This window comes from Hyperoodon ampullatus, assembly GCF_949752795.1.
Source record: "Hyperoodon ampullatus genome assembly, chromosome: 16".
In the NCBI taxonomy this organism is placed as follows: Eukaryota; Metazoa; Chordata; class Mammalia; order Artiodactyla; family Ziphiidae; genus Hyperoodon; species Hyperoodon ampullatus.
This window is the reverse complement of record NC_136929.1, coordinates 1429357-1447275: the sequence shown is the minus strand read 5'-3', so window position 1 is coordinate 1447275 and position 17919 is coordinate 1429357. Positions and strand designations below refer to the sequence as shown.

Genomic DNA, 17919 nt, shown 5'->3' with positions numbered 1-17919 from the left:
TGGGATTTTTATTTCATTTTCAGGCCTCAGCTGTCTAGAAGGGTATTGAAAGTTAACCCATTACAGGAGAGAAGTGCGTTTCTAAGAGTCACATGACTTAATATTTTCCAAATATGCAGTAAACTATTGTCATAATTCCATTATGTTATATATGAAACTCTGATTACAGTTTGACTTGTTAATGTGGATTTTCCCCTTTTCATTGTGTTTTGTGATTAATTGTTGCAGTTAAAATGTGCAGACTGGTTTTGTTACATTTAATTTGAGATAACGATGTTCCTTTTCTAACACCAGAAGAAATGATCAAAAGTACGTTTCACTGTTGGGATATTTCAGTTACACACAGACTGGTTTTCCTGATATCTTGTTTTTAAAGAATGACATTCGCTAACTAGTCTAATATTATCTACATTTTAGGTAATATTATAGCACAATTTCTACTAAGAGACTTAAAATTTTTTTTTCTGTTTACATAAGTGATTACATTATAAAAGTTATGGAAACTACAGAAAGTACAAAGAAGAAAATAAAAATCACCTATGTTCTTACCACCCAAAGAAGACTACCATGGACAGTTCGATGGATACCTGTCCCTTCTTGGTCTTAAGTTTGTGTGAGGTTATTGTATTGTTTAATCGACTTAATTACGGTGTAGAATACGTACTTCAACAAGCTTTAACAAATGTACCCAATTGTATAACCACCACACAGTCAAGATACATAATGTTTTTGTCACCCCGAAAAGTTCCCTGAGGCCCCTTTGCAGTGGGTCCTGTCCTGTGCCCTAACCCCCCAGTCCTTGGCAGTCACTGATGTGCCTTGTGTCGGTATGTTTTGCCATCTCTAGAATCTCATGTCAGTGGAACCGTGCAATTGTGCCTAGCTCCTTTCGCTTAGGGTAGGGCTTGTGAGTTGGGCGCATGCGTGCGTCATGACAGTAATTCGTTTCTTTGTTGCTCAGTACTCTGGGGACCACCAATTAGTTATCCTGAGGTAATGGATGTCTGGGTGTCTAGTTTGGGGTTGTTATGAATAAAACTGCTGCAGACGTTCATGGGTAAGTCTTCTTGTGGACAAAAATTCTCATTTCTCTCGGATGAACGTCTAGAAGTAGGTTCTCAGAGTAAAATGGAAAATGTGTATTTAGCTTTACAAGACATTTCCTAACTTTCAAATGGCTTCACCATTTTGCCTCTCTGCCAGTGGCACGTGAGCGTTCCAGCTGCTGCGTGTGTTTGCTGACATTGGGTATCGTCAGTCTTTTTAATTTTTGCTATTCTAGTAGGTGAGTAGTAGAATTTCACTACGGTTTTAATTTGCATTTCCCTAACGATATTAAGTATCTTTTCTTGTGCCCGTTGGCATTCCATACACCTTCTTTAATGAAGTGTGTGTTCAAATCTTCTCATTTTTTATGGTGGTGTTTATTTTCTTATTATCGAGTGTTTGAGTTTATTATGTGTTCTGAGCATGCATCCTATACAGGTATTTGCCTTGCAAATATGTTCTCCCAGTTTGTCTTTTGATTCTCTTAACTATGGCTTTCAGAGAGCAGACGTTTTAAATTTTGATGAAGTTTTTGTATCAGTTTGGTCTATTATGGATTGTGCTTTTAGTGTCTCTCTGAGAAGTCTTTGCCTAATCAGGGGTGGTAAAGATTTTCCCTTGTATTTCCTTCTTTTAGCGTTTTAGGTTTTACATTTAGGTCTGTTGTCTGTTTTGAGGTGAATTTTTGTATTTGCTGTGAGGTATAAATCCAAGTTCACTGTCTTCCCTGTGGAGGTCCAGTTGGTCCAATGCCATGTGTTGAGGCGTCTGTCTTCCCCAGCAAACTGCCTTTGCTCCTTTGTCAGAAGTCCTCGTCCCTGTGAGTGTGGGTGTCCTAAGTCTCAAAGTCTGGAGCGCTGGCCCTGCAGGTTTATCCTTTTTTGGGTAAACTTGTTTTGGGTATTCTAGGTCCATTATATTTCCATATGAATTTTAGAATCTGTTTGCCAATTTCTGCAAAAAAGCCTCCTAGGATTTTGGTTTGAGGAGCGTGGGGAGCTGCTATCTTGACAACACTGAACCCCCCAGGTGACCACAAGGGACAGCTCTCGCTTTTAGTTAGGTCTCAGCAATGTTTTTTAGTTCCGCTGTGCGGGTCTTGTACATCTTTTGTGAAATTTATCCCTAAAGCATTTCATATTTTTATGGTATTGTAAAAGGTAGTATAAATTTTAATTTCTGGTTGTTGATAGTACATACAAATATAACTCATGTTTATATATTGATCTTGTATATTGCTGTTTTGCTAACCGCACTTATCTCTAGGAGCTTTTTTGTAGATCCCATTGGATTTTCTGTGTAGACAATCATGTCGCCTATACACAGAGATAACTTTACTTCTCCCTTTCTAATCTGCATGCCTTTTATTTCCTTTCTTGCCTCATTGCACTATATAGAACCTCTGGTGGTTAGTACGATGGTTAATAGAAACGGAAAAAGCAGACGTCCTTGTTTTGTTCCTGGTCTTAGGGGAGAAAGCTTTCAGTCTTTCATCATTGAACACCATATGATGCTAGCTTTGGGTTTTTCAAAAATACCCATTCTCAGGTTGAGGAAGTTCCTTTCTGTTCCTAGGTTGTTGAGAGTTTTTATCAGAAATACATGTTGGATTTTGACAAATTCTTCTGTGACTGTTGAGATGGTCATGTGATTTTTGTTTTTTAGTTTGTTAACTACACGGATTGATTTTTCAAATGTTAAACCAGTCTTTCATTCTGGTATAAATACTACTTGGTCATGATGTATTATCTTTTTAATATACTGTTAGACTCAGTTTGCTGACATTTTGTTAATTTTTGCATCTGTGATCACAAATGATATTGTATTATTCTCGTGTAATGTGTGTCTGGTTTTAGTATCAGAGTAATGCTGGCCTCATAAAATGAGTTGGAAATGTTCTTTTCATTGTCTAGAAGACTTTGTGTAGAATTGGTATTATTTCTTTTTTGTTTTTTTTTTAATAAATTTATTTATTTATTTTTGGCTGTGTTGGGTCTTCGTTGCGGTGCACGGGCTTCTCTTGTGGAGCACAGGCGCTAGGCGCATGGGCTTCGGTAGTTGTGGCACTTGGGCTCAGTAGTTGTGGCTTGCAGGCTCTAGAGCACAGGCTCAGTAGTTGTGGCGCACGGGCTCAGTAGCTGTGGCTCGCGGGCTCTAGAGCACAGGCTCAGTAGTTGTGGCACGCAGGCTCAGTAGTTGTGGCTCATGGGCTCCAGAGTGCAGGCTCAGTAGTTGCGGTGCATGGGCTTAGTTGCTCTGCAGGACGTGGGATCTTCCCGGACCAGGGCTCGAACCCGTGTTCCCTGCATTGGCAGGTGGATTCTTAACCACTGGACCACCAGGGAAGTCCAGAATTGGTATTATTTTTTCCTTAAATATTTGAGAGAATTCCCCAGTGAAGCCATCTTGGCTTTCTTTATGGAAAGATTTTCAACTACAAATGTCATTAGTAGATACAGAACTATTCAGTTTATCCATTTCTTTAAGTTCACTCATCTTCTGCGATGTCTAATCTGCCATTAATACCATCCGGTATAATTTTCACCTCTGCATTGTTTTCCTCTCTAGGTGTTCAATTTGAATCTTTTTTTGTATCTTCTCTTTGCTTAACTTTCTTTAACGTGTGGAGCACAGTTATAGCTCTTTTGTGTCCTTGTCTGCTGATTCTGTCAATTCCAGGTTGCTGTGACTGATTTTTCTCCCCAGTAAAGGTTGTTTTCCTCCTTCTTTGCATGTTTGATAGCTTTGATTGGATGCCAGACATTGTGAATTTTGACTTGTGTGGTAGATGCTTTTGTTTTTTTTTGGGGGGGGGTTGGTTTTTTTTTGCGGTACGTGGGCCTCTCACTGCTGTGGCCTCTCCCGTTGCGGAGCACAGGCTCCGGACGCGCAGGCTCAGTGGCCATGGCTCACGGGCCCAGCCGCTCCGCGGCATGTGGGATCCTCCCAGACCGGGACACGAACCCGTGTCCCCTGCATCGGCAGGCGGACTCTCAACCACTGCGCCACCAGGGAAGCCCTGCTTTTGTATTTCTCTGAATATTCTTGAGCTTTGTTCCAGACTCGGTTAAATTATTTAGAATCAGTTTGACCTTTTAGTCTGTTGCCTTTAAGCGTCGCTAGGCAGGACTAGAGCAGTGTCCCGTCCAGGGCTAACTGCCCTGCTGCTGAGACGAGCCTTCCTGAATCCTCTGCCCCGCGTCCTGCCGTGTTCCCGCCTGGCTGGTGGGAAGTGTGTGAGCACCAGAGCCCAAGGTCTCTAGACTTTCGGGGTTCCTTCCCTCACTGCGGCAGTCTCCTCCCACGTACGTGCTGGACAGCGCTCTGCTGAGCACTCGAATTGGACCCTGAGGTCACCTCCCCTCGAGGCCTTCGCCCTGCAGACGTAGGCCTCAGCCCGGGACGACTGCTCTGTGGCCTGGACGCTGGATGCCAGAAGCCAGAGTGGTTGGTGCTTGTCTGTCTCCTGTCTGCCAAGGCCACGGCCTCTCAGAGCCCAATGTGCAGCACTTCGGAAACTGCTGCTTCGTGTATTATTTCAGCGAAGGCTGAGTCTGCTTCATTTACTTCTTCTGGACCAGGAGTGCCCAGACTCAGAGGCTTTTGACTTAATGAAATATTATGTCTTCCAGATAGGGTTCATTATTGCTCTTTCCCTGGAGATTTGACTGTCTGGTATCAATTGCCCATCACTTTCCTTAGTAGAATGACTTTGCTGGACTTTTTACCCAGGATGTGTTTCATAGTAGTCACCATAGATATTATTGTAAACAGTGTTTCCAGATGCCCTGGGTATCGTGGGTGTCCATGTGGGTGTATGTGAGACCCTGAGGGCTAGGGCTGCTTACCCCCAAAGTGGCACCACTCATTCCAGGGGACATCTCAGGAGGGCCCGTGTGGGGGGCAGTGGATGGGCTTTAGGATGCAGGTGCGCGGGCCGGTGCCTGGCCGCTCAGAAGTTCCAGCAAGTCTAGGTACATCTCTGCAGAGTGAGCCGCTCACATCTTGTGGAGCGAATGGGGTGGAGATAGTAAGTGATGTCACGCTGAAACTATCCTGGTCTCCAGTAGAGTGGACAGTGCACTGGACCTGGTGTTTCAGAATAAAGCCTGAGTTTCTGCTGAGGTGGTGTGGTATATAATTTGCCAAAGAATCTTATGTGCAAGTAGCAGTTCTCACCAAAGCTGGAAAGGTTTTTTGTTTGTTTGTTTTTGAGGAGGTTTTCAGGATTATTTGAGGGAGAACCTCTTGTTTTGATGTTCATCAGTTTCCCAGAAGTGGGTTCTGGCATCTCCCCATGCCAGGTCTGAGGAGGCCTCGGTGGAGGGAAAGGTCAGCTCCAGCCTGTCTGCACAGCCTGCCTGCAGTTTCTTAGTTATTTTGTTTTTGTTTGGTAGAAAGGGATATTCAGATTACATGAAAAAGTCTTAGTAGATACACATCCTGCTGAGAGTCATTCTCTTATTGTAATGTGAGGAGGAGGAGATTTTGAGTGCATCCATCTTTTCTGAATTGAGATCTGAAATCTCAGCTTGCTGAAGGAAGTATATCTTGTGTGTCTTAGGTCTATATGTTTTAGTCCTACTTGTCATTTCAATGAAACAACAGAAAACTGAAGACTACATTTTCAAGAATGGTTTCGGGGAAGGCTATGTGTTGATTTCAGACTAGTTTTTTGTTTGTTTTGTTTTTGGCTTTTTTTATTATTGAAGAACAGTTGATTTACAATGCTGTGGCAATCTCTGCTGTACAGCAGTGACTCAGTTATACACATAGAGACATTCTTTTTTAAATATGCTTTTCCATGACCATTTGTCCCAAGAGATGGGGTATAGTTCCCTGTGTTATACAGTAGGACCTTGTTTATCCATTGTAAATGTGGTAGTTTGCATCTACCGACCCCAAACTCCCAGTGCATCCCTCTCCCCCCCACCCCGCCTCAGCAACCACAAGTCTGATCTCTGTGGATTTCCGACTAGTTTTGATGCACAGAATCAAACCTGTCACAGAGAACTTGCGCTTGAGAAAAGCTGTGCTGCTGACCTTGAGTCACGGGGTAAATGTCTCCAGGAAACCCTGTGCCTGGTGAGAGCTCGGTGAAGGAGAATGGAGTGGAGTCAGGTCCTGATGGATTAATAGGGTGGGTGAAAGTGATGCAAGCGGGTGAGGAAGCCCAGAGAATGGGAAACAAGTGGACACGTTATTTGATGGACCAATTTGAGAATGTAAATTAATCAAGAGTGAATTCAATACATAAGTTATTCAAAAACAGAGAATATTCAGGTTCAAATATCTTAGGCCTAATAGGAAGGATTTTGTTAATTCAGCGGCTTTGGTCACTCAGTGAAATCAGTCATTTGTACAAGGGCATCACGTCCGGCATTCACAACGGGGCCGGGAGGGTGGATGTCTTCCTGGGACGCCGCCCCCCCATTTTTCATCCCATGCTTGGGCCCAAGTCCTTGTCTCCTTTTTACGTTGCCCTTTACTTGTTTCCTGTGGGTGGGAACCGCAGAGTCCTGGTGGCGGCTTCTGTGTTAGACAGGCCTGCCACCGAGTAGGGCAGCCTGGGGCCTGGCTGCTGCAAGAAGCCGCTCATCGGTCCTCAGGATAGTCCACAGGGGCGTGGTTTCCCCGGGGGTGGGTGTGGGTGTTTGTTTTTCATTTTTCCCCTTCATTTACCTAAATAACTGAGAGTACTTGCCCGCTCTTTTCCTTACGATTTCTCACTCTGAAACGTCCCACTCTGCTCTGACATCAGCTTTCGCCTTAGCTACTGGCCCCCGAAGTGCGTAGTTGTAGGTGCCGCCTGGCTGTTTTGCTCCCTTAAGGCCCTGGCAGGGGATCCCCCCTGAGGGGAGCGCCCTCACAGGCGTGGGTGTTTTGCTGGGACACTCATCTGTCCTGAGACAGATAAGCGCGTTCAGAGCGGGCGTGGTGGCAGGGCCGGGAGGCTGGGATGGGCAGGCGTTTCCCCTGGCTACGCTGGTGTGAGGAAAACCTCTGTGTCCCAGTGCTAGGAGGGCCCAGGCCCTGCCACTCCCCACCTCCAGTGCCTGGATCCAGAGGTGTGCTCGGTACCAGTACCGGTCGTGGTCACGTGAGGTGCTTCGTACACCACGAGGAGGCATTTCTAAGCGTCCAAGTGTGACTGCATGTCCTGAACGTATTCTGGGGAGGGCCTCCTGTGTTGGGCGGCTCCTGCAGCCCCGAAGCCGGAAGAGCCCAGGGCGTCCCTGCCCCTCCCGCGGGGAGCGAGCCGGTGACAAGGTGCCTGTAACATGAAGATGCCAGCAGTGACTCAGCAAAGACCCAAGAGGTGACGGTGCCCCCAGCATGCCTGGGTGCCCCAGGGCTTGGCTGGTGGTTTTAAGAGGCCTCCAGATTCTCAAAAAAGAAATCTCAGGGCCTCCCTGGTGGCGCAGTGGTTGAGAGTCCGCCTGCCAATGCAGGGGATACGGGTTCGTGCCCCGGTCCGGGAGGATCCCATATGCCGCGGAGCGGCTGGGCCCGTGAGCCATGGCCGCTGAGCCTGCGCGTCCGGAGCCTGTGCTCCGCAACGGGAGAGGCCACAACAGTGAGAGGCCCGCATACCACAAAAAAAAAAAAAAAAAAAAAAAAAAAAAAAAAAAAAAAAAAAAAAAAAGAAATCTCAGTGGGCTTCACGTAAACAGTAAGCATGTGCTCAACGGGACACATATATACGAGGGAGAGTTGGCTCTAGCATTCAACCAAAAAAGTCGCAACTGGGAAAAGATTGTTTTGAGGACATTGACACCTGGTTCAGGAATCGGAGCATTCAGAAAATGGTTCTAAGATATCCTTTTATGAAGGACACGTACCACTAAGCTTATCTTGATTTTTGCCAAAGAAAACTGTTTTCTTCATATATTATATTAAAAATTTCCTTGGTAATAATTGTTTGTAATGATTAACTGCTGGTGCAAAGGCCTTTGTTAGGAGGTTATCTTGGTTTTTTTTTTTAAGAGAGAAAGAGAGTGGATCTTGGACTGAGTTATAAAAACATGAAGCTTTTGGGAAAGGAATTGAAGGATGTAAAAACAAAATGTGGATGGGAATCCCTTGTTCTAAGTAAGGCAGAATGTAAGGGAAAGGTATTTTTATTGTTTTAATTATTGTCATTAGTCCATATTCTCTTTAACCTTTATAAATATGCATGTGTTTTGTGTATTATATATTTCTTTACATAATTATTTTCTTAATATCTGTAAAAATTTAAGTTGCCCTTTTTTCCCCTCGGGAATATAGTATTTGAGTTAAGATTCCGAAGTGTCTCCGTTCTGTATATCCCCCATATATTTTAAAATCGTTCAAAAATAGGCAGTAGAAAAACTACATTTCTGTTTATAATATTTCGTATTTGGATTAAATCAGATGCTGATTTTGTACATGAGATTTGAAAGAAAATTTTATTAGAACTTGTACGAATATACAAGCATCATTCCTTTGATGTGGATCAAAACAGCTAATGAAAAATATTTCTGCCTCAAAACCTTGTTTCTTCATTAATTTGAGGCAGACTTGGCCCGTGTTCCTTCAGCTTATTTGGGACAGAATCATCAAACTCATGAGCGTGAAAGGAACTGGAATTCCTGTCGTTCTCCCCCCGTTGGAGGGTGGTCACCAGGGTCTGGAGCAGGGATTTCCAGCTCTGGTTTCACGTTGGCGATCCTCAGGGTCAACTCACACACCTTCCTGTGGCTCCACCTCAGACTAAGGAGTCATCCAGACACAGGCCCGGGGGGCTCAAGCTGCTTTTGAGTCCTCGGGGGACAGTGTGCAGCCAGCTTGAGAGGCTGTTGAAGAGGGAAGCTTCCGAGTATCGTGAGAAGCCCAGACTGGGGCCGGCCCACCTGGGGCCCCGGTGTCCTGGGGCTGTCAGCGCGGGCGCCGTCCCATCTGCGCTCCAGGTTCACTGTTGTTAGGGACCATTTTTGCCAAACTTTTACTGGATTCCAGCGTTGCAGCGATAATTGCCCTTGACCATGTTAACGTATTTGTGGATTACATAAGTGGTGGGCGTGGTTTTGTGTTAGAGCTGTTTGTACAGATAGGTTGCTCTTAAAGAACACATTGGTCGTCCACAGTGAATAACTCATTTACCCTTTTGTTTTCAGGCCGTTGAAAATCTTTGTTCTCACAAAGTTTCCCCAGTGCTGTACCAGCAGCTGCGCCAGGTCTGTGAAGGCCACGTCCAAGCACAAATCCTTCAGTTTAGAGAATATCCTTTTTTTGGCTTGTGAAGTTCCTATTTATTACCTAAATCTTTTAAAACTGAACATTAGTAGGATAAAGAACTAATGAGTATCCTTAATAATAAGCAAAAGCTTTTAAAATTCTCTTTTATTTATAGAAACAAAACCCTACACTTGTATCATATAACCCAACGTAACGGATTTTTTTAGGTGGACTTTTTACTGTTTAAATTGCTTGGCTGATCTGATTAAAGTCAGTGTCCATTTATCTAGTCTGTTTTGAAGTATTTAGGAAGAGTTCTGAAAAACATCTTAAGGTTTGAGCGCTGCTGTTCTTTATTCTTGTTTTTTAAAAATCTGTGTTAGTTTTCTGTGATTATAACCAATTCCCACAAAGTTGGCCGGCCGCGTGAACCAGCCCCGGCCTGTTGGCTCACGCTCTGCAGGTCGGCTCGCGGTGGGCTCCGTGGAGCTCGGCTCCGGGCCTCACCAGCCCAGATCACGCTGGACCTTTGGTCCCGACGAAGCCTTGCCCTGGGTGGGGCCGCACCTGGCCGCAGCCCCCAGGCCTCCCAGTGCCTCAGGTTGGCTGGCGTGGGCTTGACCCTGTGCAGCCTTGCCTTCGGGCCCCCGCTGGCCACGGAGACCGGTCAGGGTGCCGCCATGTGGTGAGCGCCTCGGCTTAGCACTGGGCACCGGAGATGTCGGGCCACTGCCGAGGTGGCACCTGCCTACGTGTGCTTAGGACGCAGGCTTTTTCAGACTGTTCGCGGAAGGTCTGATACCGTGGGCCATTGTAGTTGTGAGCAGTTGTAACGGTTCTTCCAGAATTACTTGTTAACCATTCAACTATTTGGTCTTTGCTGTGACTCGCTCTGTTTCTAAGTTAGGAGCGGACCCTCGAGAAAATGAGTGAGGCGCTTGGCTGGGACCCTTGTGGCTGTGGTCAGTGTGCCCCCAGCCCCTGCCCCTTCCAGCAGCCCCCACCCCCGCCGGGCCTCCTGCCGCTGGTGACCCCAGCGCCTTCCGATTTCACATGCCAGAAACGGGCTGCTATGTGTTGTCTCCTCTCTCTGTGCTCGGAATGTTGCATGGAACCTCGCAGCCGTGCCGAGCCGCGCGCCTGCAGCCTCTCGGCCGAGGGGCCGCACTGAGGGATGCGCCCGTGTCCGGTGCCGTGGAGCTGAGACAGGCTGGAGCAGGGCTGAGGCCCGGGAGGCCGGGTCCTTTCCTCCGCCAGCTGCCTGCACACCCGTACAAAGGGAGTAACGGTGTGCCGTGCGGCTGGGTGTGAGGGTGCTGTGTGGGCCATAGGCGGTGTAGACGTCGTGACCGTGGGGCTTCGATTAACCTGTGCACGCAGTGCCCAGGTGCTTGGCGAGGTTTTCCCTGGGAGCCTGCACTGGGTGTCTTTTGCTGTAAACAGCATCCCGAAAGTCAGGTCGTGCACGTGGTGCGCGGATGAGACATGACGTACGTCTCTGTGAGACCAGAAGTGACAGTGGCCCTCAGCCGTTTTCCTCCGTCTGCCCGTCCCCCAGTGCTGTTCATAGTGACTGGCTTCCTCGCCTCTGGGACAGCATCTCCAGAGCTGCCCTTTGGGGCGGGGCCTTTGGTCCACCCCCCAGCCCACGAAGCCTCAACGGGCAGTGGGGTGAAAGGGAAACGGGGAGGGGCGGGAAGAGATGGAGGCAGGTGAGTGCAGGCAGGTTCACCACAGGTAGGCAGGGAGACACGGAGGCTGGAAACCACGTGTGTGGCTTCTGAGCTTCTGCTCTTTCAGTATTCTGATCACTAAGCAACCTGTGTGACTCGGAGGCGAGGAGAGCGGAAAGTAAGGGGTAAAAATTGCAACAAGTAAACTGGCCGGTGTTTCTGAAGTTTTCCTTAGCAGGTCTGCACAGACTCGCTAGATAGTGTTTTATTTTTAAAGAAGATTAACACATGCTGGCAGGATCACTGCAGACAAATGGTAAGCCTGCTGACGTGCTCCCCGAGTGGGTCTCAGTGCACGCGCCCTCTTGGGTCTTTTCCTCCAGCCTCTGGCTCAGCTGGACAGAAGGCAGATCTGGGTAGCTGGGAGTCTGTGCCCCCTTTGCATCCAGCTGTGTTGTTTGTTTTTCTTTTTAACCAAAGCATGGCCCCGCCCATCTTCCCTCAACCCCCAAGGAAGGCAGGGCCCGGTTGGGAGCTGAGATGGGGAGTTCTGTTCAGGTCAGATGCTGCCATCCAGCTCCGACCGAGCTGGACCGTGGCTGGAGAAGAGTGGGGACGGCCTTCTCTTCTGGGGTGGGGCTGGCTGCGAGCTTGGCCTTCAGGCCAGCCGCACAGGTGACTCATGGGGCCTGCGACTCCCCGTGGGTCTCTGAAGTCTCCCTTGATCTCAGTTTATGCCTGAGAATCAAGCCTGAATCCCAGGAGTTTACTGTAACTAGACAGCCAGGCTTAGACTTAGTAGATATATCGATCCTAATTTGATTTTATGTATGTGAGTTTTCAGGATGACCTGGCTGAAAATTATGTAAGTGAGAGAAGAGATAGGATGTATCAATAGCTTTCCTAACTAGGTTGAATTCTTTGGTTTCCTGACTGAGGTGAGTAGGCGACAACGACTGTGTCTCTCTTGGGCCAGGTACCGGGGGCGGTAGAGACAGGTGAACGTGTCGGGGAGGTTCTCTCTATGTGTGTAAGCAAAGCTCCACGACACAGTCTGCGGCGCTCCTACCACGTGAGCCTGCAAAGTGAAGTCAAGTGCACACGCAGGGCTGAGAACCTCATGCCAACGTAACGAGCCGGAATGCTGGAAAAATTCAGCTTAGGGCATCTCCCAGTCTAAGGAGATTCACCACGTCAGTCAGGAAATGACTGAATTTCAAAGGCATCTTTGAGGCGAAGTGCTGTACAATCCCTACAGTCAGACTTTCTGGATAAAAGAGATGAAAAGCAAACACCAAGGGGAACATGTAAGTTCAGGGAAAAATCAGCCATGAGGGTCTTGAAGATAAAAACATCTTTTCATTGAGAAACAATCATGTTAGTTTTGAGACAGCTAGGGTTGAATGTTTTGTTGGTAAGGTATGTAAATAAGTCAAGTCCTCCTCTTGCCCTCCAGATCATGATCAGAAGTATCTTCCTGTTTCTGGATCGTACTTACGTGCTTCAGAACTCCATGCTTCCTTCCATCTGGTGAGTGTCCCCCGGTTCTGGTCTGTGGCTGAGGCTGCGGCTGACCTGTGTCTCCGATGGTTGATTTGATGACACGTGCCCGACCATCTGTCTGTGGTCCTCTGTGTTGGCGAGGGTCGCTGGCACACAGGCCTGCCCCTCGGTGGCTCTCGGCCCGGAAGTGTCTGTCACCATGAGGGGCAGCCGCCGAGCTGGCAGCCGCCAGTCCAGCACGTTCTCCTGTGGGCATGGAAGTGCCTTGTGAAGCCCGTTTCTGTCACCTCTTCCACCTCTGCTCTGGGAAAGGCTGGGGAGCCGGTCACTCTCTGATGGCGCCTCCCGGTACTCTGCTGATGGGCCGGGCGCAGGGCGTTGGCTTCCATCTGCTTGGGGCAGTGTGAGTCGGGAACCCTGTGCCCACGTTGCCCTGGGTCCCTGGTTCCCGACTTCCAGCGTCGTCCCCGAGCAGCTCAGCCTTGGTGACGGGGCCTGTCTGTGGTCTCGCCCTCGGTCCTCCTTGCCTGTGCCCACATGGACGTTCCCTCCCGATTCAGCACGCTGTGCCCTCTCGCCACCTCTAAGCCCTATCCTGTAAAGTCGCTTCCTTTTCTAGCTTCCTGGCCGTCCGTTCACTCTGACCCAAGGCAGTACGATTTCTCCGTCTACCACCGGGAAGCCGCTTGTCTTTGTTTCCTGTAACCCATGCGTGGGGCGGCTGGGGCCCTCCCTCCTCTCCGTGACCCCACGTCCCCTCTGCCCCTCTGTCCTCTCAGCCCCGACTCCTGCACGCCTCCTACTAGACACCCACGAACCTCTGCAGGACAGATCGTCATTACTCAGAGGAACAATCAGTTTGGAAAAGCTGATGATGACAGGAAGTCGCAGAGCTCCTCCTCTGGGCGGGGCTCTGTCCTAAGGGCTTCAGCACCTCCTGACTGACTCCATCCTTAGAGCAGCTCCATGAGGGATGACCATCCTCCAGATGGAGAAACTGAGGCAGCGCGGCTGCCACCGCAGGACCTTCTGAAGCCACACTCTCAGCTCAGACTCCAGCAAAGCCGCCAGGATGTGCCCGCGGCTTCCTCCTCCCTCGGCGTGCCTGGGCGCAGCAGGCTTCCTCTCCCCACTTCCTCCTGTCTCAGCTAGTGGGCCTCTCCCGTGGCCTCTGCAGAGCTCAGGCCGGGGCTCCACTGCACACCTGGATTTCTCACGCACCCTCACAGCGATCTCTGCCATCCTGCACGAGCACACTTGCTTCCCTGCCTGCTGCGGTGGACGGGGGCTGGTAGGCTTCACGCGCTGGGCAGTGCCTCCAGGTTAGACAGCAGGGTTACATGATGAACTACGTTTAGACTCTGGAGCCTGGCGAGCTGGGCACAGCAAGCTCCCTGTGATCTCTCTGCCTCAGTTTCTCCATCTGGAGGACGGTCATCCCTCACGGAGCTGCTCTAAGGATGGAGTCAGTCAGGAGGTGCTGAAGCCCTTAGGACAGAGGGGCAGAGGGGACGTGGGGTCACGGAGAGGAGGGAGGGCCCCAGCCGCCCCACGCGTGGGTTACAGGAAACAAAGACAAGCGGCTTCCCGGTGGTAGAAGGAGAAATCGTACTGCCTTGGGTCAGAGTGAACGGACGGCCAGGAAGCTAGAAAAGGAAGCGACTTTACAGGATGGGGCTTAGAGGTGGCGAGAGGGCACAGCACACGGAATCGGGAGGGAGCGGGCTGAGGGAGTGCGATGGACTCTGCTTTGCACCCTCAGTTCTGTCGTCTGTGGCCAGGGCCACACAGAAGGAGCAGCTGGAGGATGCGGGCAGGGCAGGCAGAGGGTCCCAGAGCTCCCGGGCAGGACGGCAGGAACCTGCTGACCCATGCAGGAAACAGGCAGCATTGATGAGGAAAGAAATACAAGGCACACCAGACTGTCAAGAATGAAAATTTTTTTAAAACAGGAGTTCTTGACACCTGGACCAGAGAGTTAGCAAGTCAGTAGCTTGGGGGTGATACTCATAGTGTAGCTGGAGCTTCACCCAGAACTTCTAAGAAGTGAAACTAAAACAGTCTTGTCTTCTCTGTTTGTACAGGGATATGGGATTAGAACTATTTAGAAACCATATTATTAGCGATAAAATGGTTCAGACAAAGACCATCGATGGCATCCTGCTTCTGATCAAGCGGGAGCGGAGCGGGGAGGCCGTGGACCGGAGCCTGCTGCGGGGCCTGCTGGGCATGCTGTCCGACCTCCAGGTGGGCCCCGCGCGTCCTCACAGCCCGCGAGGGAAGCGCTGGGCCCCTGCGCAGCCGCCTGCACCCAGGCGACGAGGTGTCAAAGATGTCAGTGTCGGAGCTGACACCGTTAGAGTATTGCTAAAAGTATGGGAGGGGAATGACTTGGCTGGCACTCACATGGAGCTGGGGAAGGGGCAGCTTTTGCTGCACGGACGCAGTGCCCCGGGAGACGGCCGGGGCCTGGGAGCACCCTGGGCAGAGCAGGGAGGCTGGGCGGGCCCAGGCAGCTTGTCACGGGCACAGGTCACGGCAGCCGTGCGCCCTCGACATGGGGCTGCACCAGCACTTCAAGCTGAGAGCTAGGTTTCTTCGCTGTAATTGGTCGTTAACCCTGCTCATTTTTTAGGTGTATAAAGATTCATTTGAACTGAAATTTTTGGAAGAAACTAATTGTTTATATGCTGCAGAAGGCCAAAGGTTAATGCAAGAAAGAGAGGTGAGACAACGAAATGTTTCTGAATTGCCTTATTTCATTTTCATAGATGTGCATCTAAGTGTGATTTCTAAATGTTTGTCTCTTCACGCTGGCAAACATCTCACTGAAAATCTTCCAAAAGCTACAATCTAGTTTAAATTCCTAGTGATGAGCTTCTTTGTGAGTTTATTAAGGGCTTAATTTTTTTCTCCTAATTTAGAAACCCTTCTATTGCCCCCCCACACAGTAAAAAAGCTAGTGTAATAGCTTCTAAAATACATAAAGGAACTCAAGCTGAAATAAGAGTTTAAAAGATAATTCTTAAATATGAAAGCGAAACCTGACATGTTAAAAATGTTCATCTCTGTGAGGCATTGAAAAGATTACCCAAAAAGCCACGGGAAAAAACCATGTATTTAGTAGTAATAAGAACCCAAAAACTTGATAGCCGGTTTCTCGGGTATCAGAGCCCAGCTCAGCAGGAAGCCCCTCGGGACTGTCACAGGAGGGGGAGTCGGAGACTGGCCTGGCTGCCGCCCCGGGGTCAGAGCCTCAGCGACCCCTGTCATGGGGCCTTTGCTGTGCAGGCAGGTGACCCTTCACCCCTGGAAACTCAGAGAGAGTATGTTTTGAGATCTCCTACAGCCACTCTCTTTAGGGCCTCAGAGGAATAGTCTGTTGCTTGGCGTTTGCCGACCCCGCTAAGCGTGGGCTGGGGGGTGCCATGACCTATCCCCGGGCCTCGGTGACAGGAGGACCCTCCCCAGGAGCAAGGCAGGACCATGCCGTGCTGCCTGCCCCCATTCCAGACGTTACCTTCAGTCTCCAGGATTGGGTTGAAGGAAACCTGCCGTGTATCACCCTCCCCCTCCTCACCACCCCCACTCCTGGTACTCTGTTAACATTTGGGCCTGAATGTACAGTCTGCTTTTTTTTCTTAAATAAGGAAAACAGTATTTCAGCTTCTTGGGTAATGTGAAGAAGGTTTTTGTTGCTGATGTGTTTAAATGTTGTGTTTGGAAGGTTCCGGAGTACCTGAACCATGTGAGTAAGCGCCTGGGGGAGGAGGGTGACCGCGTGATCACGTATCTAGACCACAGCACACAGTGAGTACCACTCCTGCGCTCAGCTCTGACCCGCAGCGTCTTGTAGACTCGCTCGCTGCTCTCTGAACCTGAACGTATTCTGCTCCTGGGACAGTTTGCTTGTTGTCTGTGATTACCCAGCACTTGTAAGTCACACTGACTCGTGGCCTGTGGTGAGTTATCGTCCAAAGGGAGTGATTCAGGCTGAGATACTCGGTATCTTTTTATAGACAGTTTATAATTTATGTTATAAATGTATAATAAATTTATAGAAGTTTACGTTAATGAGATATCGTTGAATATGGGCAATTTCGGTTGTAGAGTTTTGTTGGACATCTGATATAGCTGTAATTTTTCCTTATAGTACTCAGTCACATTTTTTCTTATAATATTTATTTATTATATTTATTTTTGGTTGCGTCGGGTCTTAGTTGTGGTATGCAGGATCTTTTGTCGCAGCGTGCGGGCTTCTCTCTAGTTGCGGTACGTGGACTCCAGAGCGCGTGGGCTCTGTAGTTGTGGTGCCAGGCTCAGTAGTTGCGGCCCACAGGCTTAGTTACCCTGCGGGACGTGGGATCTTAGTTCCCCGACCAGGGATCGAACCCACGTCCCCCGCGTTGGAAGGCAGATTCTTAACCACTGGACCGCCAGGGAAGTAACTTGTCCCTTCTCTTCTCATCCAATTTTTTTTTTTCCTCTAAAACTGAGGTCAGTGAGTAGCTAGGGAAAAGTACAGGGCAGGTTTTGTGAATGTCTGCGTCAGGCACATAATATTTATTCAAGTGAGGAAGATTAGAGCAGAAACGTGAGAGACAGAAAAGAGAGACGTTTTCAAGAGGGAAAGTGCTAAACCGTGCAGAGTGTGTTGACTCCCGGGGTGGGGGGAGGGGCCAGGCAGGATGAAAGGAAGGGACAGGATGTGACAGCTTGAGAACATGGAAAATAGAGGGTCGTGAAGCAGAGGTGAGGCCGCTCCCAGACGCCTGGCGCTGGAGGTGCCGTGCGGACCTCAGGTGCAGGGCGGTGCCGTTGGGCCGAAGCGGGGTCCACGGGGGAGGGAGGGGGCGGGGGCGTGGGGGAGACTGTGCAGCGCCCGTTGGTGCCAGGCCCCTCGGCCCCTCCTCCCCGCCCTCCGGTGTGTAGGTGCTGTGTTATAACTGCCCGCTCCCCAGTCTTGCTTAGGAGTGTCCGAGAGTTAAGCACAGCAGACCGTGGGCCCCCCTCGGGTTAGGGTTTCGAGGGGCACTGCCCGAGGTGGCTCCTGTGGTGTCGGGCGATTCAAAGGTCACAGAGTGAGAAACAGTTTTCGGAGAAACAGGAGGGAGGTGGCAGATGAGGAGCCATGGCAGCCTACAGGCTGTGCTCCGGGCACCCCTTCCCGCCTCACCCGTGCACGCCGCCACCCTCGGGACGGGCACTGCGGGCGCCGGTGCAGGCCACACCTCTGGGCCCTCCGTGCCCAGAGCCCGAGTGCCTGCCGCACGTCCCTCTGGGGTCGCCCTGAGGTTCACCTGAGGTGGTGCGGTGAAAAGTTCCTCAAAATGAAGGCCGAGGTCCACACGCCTGGGAGCGAAGCGGGGGCTCTGGTCTCCTAAAAGAAGAGCTGAGCGAGCAGGGGTGATGGGTCAGGAGTGGCAGCTGTGTGTCCTGCGTGACGTTCCCGCGGCCGCTCTGAGAAGTCAGATTTTGAAGAGTGGTCCTGGGGGAA

The 17919-nt window shown here is 49.7% G+C and overlaps 1 protein-coding gene across 3 annotated transcripts in view; it reads left to right on the top strand.

Moving 5' to 3' along the window:
• Positions 1–17919, top strand: part of CUL4A (cullin 4A) — a gene marked incomplete at its 5' end in the record, with an annotated part of 41362 nt that overhangs the window by 1273 nt on the left and 22170 nt on the right. For 2 of the 3 annotated variants that reach the window (XM_079721919.1, XM_079721918.1), the window contains 6 exons: positions 9186–9291; positions 11168–11235; positions 12376–12449; positions 14507–14669; positions 15058–15147; positions 16150–16232. In XM_079721919.1, the coding sequence (XP_079578045.1) occupies positions 9186–9291; positions 11168–11235; positions 12376–12449; positions 14507–14669; positions 15058–15147; positions 16150–16232 (584 nt within the window). The remainder of the gene's footprint in view (positions 1–9185; positions 9292–11167; positions 11236–12375; positions 12450–14506; positions 14670–15057; positions 15148–16149; positions 16233–17919) is intronic. The other variant, XM_079721920.1, reaches the window with a different exon arrangement.